The sequence below is a fragment of the Oncorhynchus gorbuscha genome, linkage group LG22 (assembly GCF_021184085.1).
Source record: "Oncorhynchus gorbuscha isolate QuinsamMale2020 ecotype Even-year linkage group LG22, OgorEven_v1.0, whole genome shotgun sequence".
Lineage (NCBI taxonomy): Eukaryota > Metazoa > Chordata > Actinopteri > Salmoniformes > Salmonidae > Oncorhynchus > Oncorhynchus gorbuscha.
This window is the reverse complement of record NC_060194.1, coordinates 41783793-41791130: the sequence shown is the minus strand read 5'-3', so window position 1 is coordinate 41791130 and position 7338 is coordinate 41783793. Positions and strand designations below refer to the sequence as shown.

At 44.1% G+C, this 7338-nt stretch overlaps 1 protein-coding gene across 2 annotated transcripts in view; it reads right to left on the bottom strand.

Moving 5' to 3' along the window:
* Nucleotides 1-5395: 5395 nt before the first annotated feature.
* Nucleotides 5396-7338, bottom strand: part of LOC124009136 (kin of IRRE-like protein 1) — a 90484-nt gene continuing 88541 nt past the window's right edge. For both annotated transcript variants that reach the window (XM_046320643.1, XM_046320644.1), the window contains exon 15: nt 5396-6819. In XM_046320643.1, coding sequence (XP_046176599.1) covers nt 6067-6819 — 753 coding nt within the window. In that variant the 3' untranslated portion in view covers nt 5396-6066. The remainder of the gene's footprint in view (nt 6820-7338) is intronic.

Genomic DNA, 7338 nt, shown 5'->3' with positions numbered 1-7338 from the left:
TTGGAGTCCTCTGTTAACTCAACAGTGGCATGAAGAATGATTGGACTCAGTCGGCTCATTCTTCATGTCCTATGGTCACATGATGGCTCCATGATTACATCCCAAATGGCATCCTATTCCTTATATAGGGCAACGGTTTTGACCAGGGCCCATAGGATTCTAGACAGAATTATTGCACTTGGTAAGGAATAGGGTACAATTTAGGACATAACCAGTCACTCTCTCTCTCTCAGTCTCTCCATCTTTCGCTTTCGCCATGTTTTCACAGCCCAATGTCCCCTTTCTATATACACACACACACTGATCAAAACACCAGGGTCAGAGGTCACGCATACACACAGTTGTACTGTAAACACAAATGGCTGCTGCATTGGTCTGTCTGCTTTGTTCATTTCTGTTGTTTTGTCTTTTGACTCCCATTAGATTAGAGATTCATAACACAACATAACCAGGATTCAATCCAAGATGTGTTGTGAAGCAAAGCATACTTTAAAAAATGTACTAATACGCTCAAACTATACACTCATTTATCGTGAATCCAATCGCTGCGAGCATCTGGGAAAAATGCCTTTACACCAGTGCACTGCTCTCTAAGGCTCCTGGGATTGAATCCCGGCCTGAGACTGCTACCAAACAACGTATGTAAATAAATCCTGGTCAGAGATAGCAGAGAACAGCTCAGAGCACCTTAGTACTGTCCACTGAGACCTGGGTTAGGCCTGGGTAGGATAGACATCTGTCCCATCTGGTGTGGCCTAATTGTGCATTCATTTTGGTCATGTAAGTGTATCACCACTCCCTTTGTCTGAGGCTAGTCCCAAATGGCACCCTATTCCATAAATAGTGCACTACTATTCACCAGATTCCGATGTGCCCTGGTGAAAAGCAGTGCACTATATAGAGAATAGGTTGACCGTGACCCCCGTTACATAGAAACAGAGGCCTACACAGACAACAAGTAAACGATACAGGACGTGTATAGAAGTTTAAACACCCTAGTGTCACCTTCATTGGTGACATAATAACACCATGAATATAATATGACAACTATAATACTGGCTTCATATGTGGAAGGCATTTGATGAAATGATAAAATGGTGGATGAGGAACGAACAAAATTGATATGAGTTTATGAAGGAAGTTATATCTTTTGAACAGAGGGCCGACCTGTCAAAAAGATGTTTATTTACAGCTAGCCATAATCTCTAATCTACTCCTATGTTTTCATCTGGAAGAAAAGGTGAGATCTGGGAGAAAAGGTGAGATCTGGGAGAAAAGGTGAGATCTGGAAGAAAAGGTGAGATCTGGAAGAAAAGGTGAGATCTGGAAGAAAAGGTGAGATCTGGGAGAAAAGGTGAGATCTGGAAGAAAAGGTGAGATCTGGGAGAAAAGGTGAGATCTGGAAGAAAAGGTGAGATCTGGGAGAAAAGGTGAGATCTGGAAGAAAAGGTGAGATCTGGGAGAAAAGGTGAAATCTGGGAGAAAAGGTGAGATCTGGAAGAAAAGGTGAGATCTGGAAGAAAAGGTGAGATCTGGGAGAAAAGGTGAGATCTGGAAGAAAAGGTGAGATCTGGGAGAAAAGGTGAGATCTGGAAGAAAAGGTGAGATCTGGGAGAAAAGGTGAGATCTGGAAGAAAAGGTGAGATCTGGAAGAAAAGGTGAGATCTGGAAGAAAAGGCGAGATCTGGAAGAAAAGGTGAAATCTGGAAGAAAAGGTGAGATCTGGGAGAAAAGGTGAGATCTGGAAGAAAAGGTGAGATCTGGAAGAAAAGGTGAGATCTGGAAGAAAAGGTGAGATCTGGAAGAAAAGGTGTAAAGAAGAAAGTCAACAGGACTCCGGTAGAAACAGAGATCAAAGAGGGAGTTCTGACGGCTCTGATCCGTGGTTTGCAGCAACATTATAGTTACAAACCAAATGGAACCCTATTCCCTATATAGTGGACTACTTTTGACAATGACCCATAGGGCTCTGATCGAAACACTATATATACGGTTGAAGTTGGAAATTTACATACACATAGGTTGGAATCATTAAAACTTGTTTTTCAACCAATCCACACATTTCTTGTTAACAAACAATAGTTTTGGCAAGTCGGTTAGGACATCTACTTTGTGCATGACACAAGTACTTTTTCCAACAATTGTTTACAGACAGATTATTTCACTTATAATTCACTGTATCACAATTCCAGTGGGTCAGAAGTTTACATACACTATGTTGCCTGTGCCTTTAAACAGCTTGGAAAATTCCAGAAAATGATGTCATGGCTTTAGAAGCTTCTGATAGGCTAATTGACATCATTTGAGTCAATTGGAGGTGTACCTGTGGATGTATTTCAAGGCCTACATTCAAACTCAGTGCCTCTTTGCTCGACATCATGGGAAAATCAAAAGAAATCAGCTAAGACCTCAGAAAAAAATTATAGACCTCCACAAATCTGGTTCATCCTTGGGAGCAATTTTGACTGAAGGTACCACGTTAATACGCAAGTATAAAAATGGGATGGGACCACGTAGCCATCATACCGCTCAGGAAGGAGATGCGTTCTGTCTCCTAGAGATGAACGTACGTTGGTGCGAAAAGTGCAAATCAATCCCAGAACAACAGCAAAGGACCTTGTGAAGATGCTGGAAGAAACAGGTACACAAGTATCTACAGTATATCCACAGTAAAACGAGTCCTATAACAACAACCTGAAAGGCTGCTCAGCAAGGAAGAAGCCGCTGCTCCAAAACCGCCATAAAAAAAAGCCAGACTACGGTTTGCAACTGCACATGGGGACAAAGATCGTACTTTTTGGAGAAATGTCCTCTGGTCTGATGAAACAAAAATAGAACTGTTTGGCCATAATGACCATCGTTATGTTTGGAGGAAAAAGGGGGAGGCTTGCAAGCCGAAGAACACCATCCCAACCGTGAAGCAAGGGGTGGCAGCATCATGTTGTGGGGGTGTTTGCGGCAGGAGGGAGTGGTGCATGTCACAAAATAGATGTCATCATTAAGGAGGGATATTATGTGGATATATTGAAGCAAAATCTCAAGACATCAGTCAGGAAGTTAAAGCTTGGTTGCAGATGGGTCTTCCAAATGGACAATGACCCCCAAGTTGTGGCAAAATGGCTTAAGGACAACAACGTCAAGGTATTGGAGTGGCCATCACAAAGCCCTGAGCTCAATCCTATTGAAAATTTGTGGGCAGAACTGAAAAAGCATGTGTGAGCAAGGAGGCCTACAAACCTGGCTCAGTTACACCAGCTCTGTCAGGAGGAATGGGCCAAAATTCACCCAACTTATTGTGGAAAGCTTGTGGAAGGCTACCCGAAACGTTTGACCCAAGTTTTAAAAAAAATAAAGGCAAGGCTACCAAGTACTAATTGAGTGTATGTAAACTTCTGACCCACTGGGAATGTGATGAAAGAAATAGAAGCTGAAATAAATCCTTCTCTCTACTATTATTCTGACATTTCCCATTCTTAAAATAAAGCGCTGATCCTAACTGACCTAAGACAGGGAATTTAAACCAGGATTAAACATCAGGAATTGTGAAAAACTGAGTTTAAATGTTTTTGGCTAAGGTGTATGTAAACTTCCGGATTCAACTGTATATATTTATTAATTTAATTAGGCAAGTCAGTTAAGAACAAATTCTTATTTACAATGACGGCCTACCCCGGCCAAACCCAGACGACGCTGGGCCAATTGTGCGCTGCCCTATGGGACTCCCAATCACAGCCGGGTGTGATACAGACTGGATTCGAACCAGGGACTGTAGTGACGCCTCTTGCACTGAGATGCAGTGCCTTAGACTGCTACGCGACTCGGGAGCCGATATATAGATAATAGGGCACAAAGATCCAATATGTTATGTATGGGTTCTATATGTCATTCTATGCATTAGCGTACCGAGGTGAAATAATGATGGTGAATTGCATGATCAGAGTTTACCCACAGCTACAGAGCCACTGTGTGGAGGCCTTCACATCCACCACTATAGAGCACTGTGCCCAATACCAGATGGGGTAAAGCAAAGTACCAAATATTATATCATACGTACAGGCCACTGTGGACAGACAGTACCAGCATTGGTCACTCAGCGCCAATCTCAAAAGTGCACCATTGCCAGCATCAAACTACAAGTTTGATGCTTTAGTTTCAAGACTACACCATCATGACTACATCCCAAAAGGCACCCTATTCCCTATATAGTACACTACTTTTGACAAGAGCTCTATGGTGAGCCAGTGAGCCCGTAGGGCTCTGGTCAAAAGCCGTGCACTATATAGGGGACAGGGTGCCTTTTGGGACGCAGTCCTAGTCTACAACAACAACAACATGACCAGATAGAAACTCAGTGAATGAAACGACACAGAAACCTCAGAACATTGAATTGTACAAGTGAATGTCACCCAAACCTCTGAACCTTTGGTCTGCAACCCCCTTATAAAAATACTATCAAACTTTTATGAATGTGTTGTTTTTTGTGTTGCTTCTTGTTCTTCTATTTAGGTATAAATATGAGGAAAGAGCTACTCTACTGTGCAAGTGACAGAGACACATACAATACTATTTGGGGGTTGGGGGAATTTGTACAAAATGTAAAGATTCATTTTATTACAAAAGCTCTTTCCCCTGCTTCCCAAACACATCATATTGACCTCAGATGAGTGACATGTGGGGTAGATATGTACTGTGATGAGCCTTTGAAGAAGCTACAGCTCTGTTCTTCCCCTATAGGTTGCTCAACATACTGTAAGTGGTATACTGTATACAAAACCCTATTTCATTGTCCATACAGTCCACACATACACCTCATTGTTACCATGGAGGGAGGTACCTCACGGTCACCTTGGTTAGAGTTACCTCACTGTACCTTCTAGGTGTCAAGCACAAGGTCATTCTTCCTCTATCTTGTCTGATGTCAAATCGCCATATTGGTGTAATGGCTGTTATGCCATGATGCCTTTGTTTGTGTCCCAAATGACACCCTATTCCCTATATAGTGCACTAGTTTTAACCAGAGCCCTATGAGCCTTAGTCAAAAGTAGTGCACTACATAGGGAATATGGTGAAATTTGGGAGACACCCCCATATTTCCCTTTCATTCACTTCTTGAAGCCCTAAGGCCATGCCGGTGGAGCAGTTTGTGGCGGCATGGAGAAGAAGCATGTTAAAAAGAGCTCCACATACAGAGATCAAGCTGTCGCCTTGCCTGAGCACCGCTGGGACGCAACACTGTCTCTTTCAACGTGTAACAGGGTGTGTGTGTGTGTGTGTGTGTGTGTGTGTGTGTGTGTGTGTGTGTGTGTGTGTGTGTGTGTGTGTGTGTGTGTGTGTGTGTGTGTGTGTGTGTGTGTGTGTGTGTGTGTGTGTGTGTGTGTGTGTGTGTGTGTGTGTGTGTGTGTGTGTGTGTGTGTTTCTGTGAATTTAAAGGCATGTAAGTGTGTGTTTCTGTGAATTTAACAGAGTGTAAGAGGGTGTGTGTGTGTGTGTGTTCCTGTGAATGTAAAGGAGTGTAAGAGGGTGTATAATAAGGAGAAAAGTTCAGCAGCTGTATCTGTACACAGTACGTTTATACAAGGTTATACTAAGGTTAAAATGATCTACCCCACTGATATTATATACAGAGATTGTGTGAGAGGAAAGAGAGAGGGGTGGAGAGTCCAATAGAGAAGAGATGGATCTGGACGCTGTCAATTAGCATGTAAGTAATCAAACTCTGCTGAATCACCACCTAGTTTAAGAAAATAACTTTCAGCCTCTCTTTCTTTTGTCATGTCTCCCCTCTTGGAGCTGAAGCTTGAGAGAGACTGTGTCAGATTGTTTGCGTTTGTTTGTGTGTGTGTGTATGCGATAAAGAAAGCTTAGAGAGAATAAATGTATCTCTCCAACAAGTGTGTGTGTGTGTGTGTGTGTGTGTGTGTGTGTGTGTGTGTGTGTGTGTGTGTGTGTGTGTGTGTGTGTGTGTGTGTGTGTGTGTGTGTGTGTGTGTGTGTGTGTGGCTGTGTTTATATGTATGTACGCATGTATGACAACAAGTATCACTATGTATTACAGAATCCATCTCTCTCACACGTGTGTCTGCATCCTCTGAGTGTGTCTCTGGTTGTACTCAGTACCAGGAGGAGAGTAGTCAGTACCAGGAGGAGAGTAGTCAGTAGCAGGAGGAGAGTAGTCAGTAGCAGGAGGAGAGTAGTCAGTACTAGGAGGAGAAGTGTAAGAGAAGCGGGTGGTCCCATAATTCCCAGGCACAGTTTCAGGACCCGGACATGGGCCTTGGCCTTGGACTGGTCCTTGCACTGGCCCTGGTCCCACCCCTTGCCCAGTTGGGTAGACCTCATAGGCCGGCCCTCCTTCCAGAGGCGGTGCAAAGCCCACCCGATAGGTAGGGTACTGGGCGGGATAGCCATAGTTGTCATAGGTCAGCTGACTGTTGTTGTCCAATAGTCCGCAGTCTCCGGGGAAGTCGGTGGTCTGTGAGGCAGGATGGGCGGGGTGGGAGGGGTGGGCGGGGTGGTTGGTGGGCGGGACTTGGCTCGGGCCCGCCCTGGTGAAGGTGTTGAACTGGGGGTAGTTGGTGTGAGACATCCTGGATGGAGGTCTGGGGTCATAGCACCCTGCCCTTGACCCTGGGACTCCTGGGACCGCTCCTGCAGCCACCGCCCCTCCGGGACCCCCTGCTGGGCCACTGGAGGTAGCACCTGTAGCTCCCCCTGGAGGGTTGGAGGTCCGGAACTCTCCCTGGTACAGCATGGAGCGGGAGGACGGCCTGGTCTCGTCGTGGGTGGTCGCACGGACGTTATAGTAGCCGTTCGTTGGGTCCTAAGGACAAACATGATGAGGGAATAGCGAGTGATTTTTACATGGGTTTGAATTTGAGGTGTGGTCAAGGTTGGGGGCAATTCTAATTAAAGGCAGTGCATTCAGAAAGTGATTTACATTTAAAATAATAAAATGTAGTCATTGAAAATGAATGACATCTTTTCAATTATTGAATTGGAATTTCAGTTTACTTCCTGAATTGACTGCCACCAATTGGAATTCACCCCAACCCTGTTTGGGCATATTTGAGGTGTGATGTAGTCATGTTGTGTGTTGTATTGTTGTAGAATAGGGATGAGGTGATAGTGAGCTTTTTTCTTAGGTGTTAGCATATCTGAGGTGTTAGCATATCTGAGGTGTTAGCATATCTGAGGTGTTAGCATATCTGAGGTGTTAGCATATCTGAGGTGTTAGCATATCTGAGGTGTTAGCATATCTGAGGTGTTAGCATATCTGAGGTGTTAGCTTATCTGAGGTGTGAGGTAGTTAGTATTAGTATTTTGTGTGATATGTTGTTGC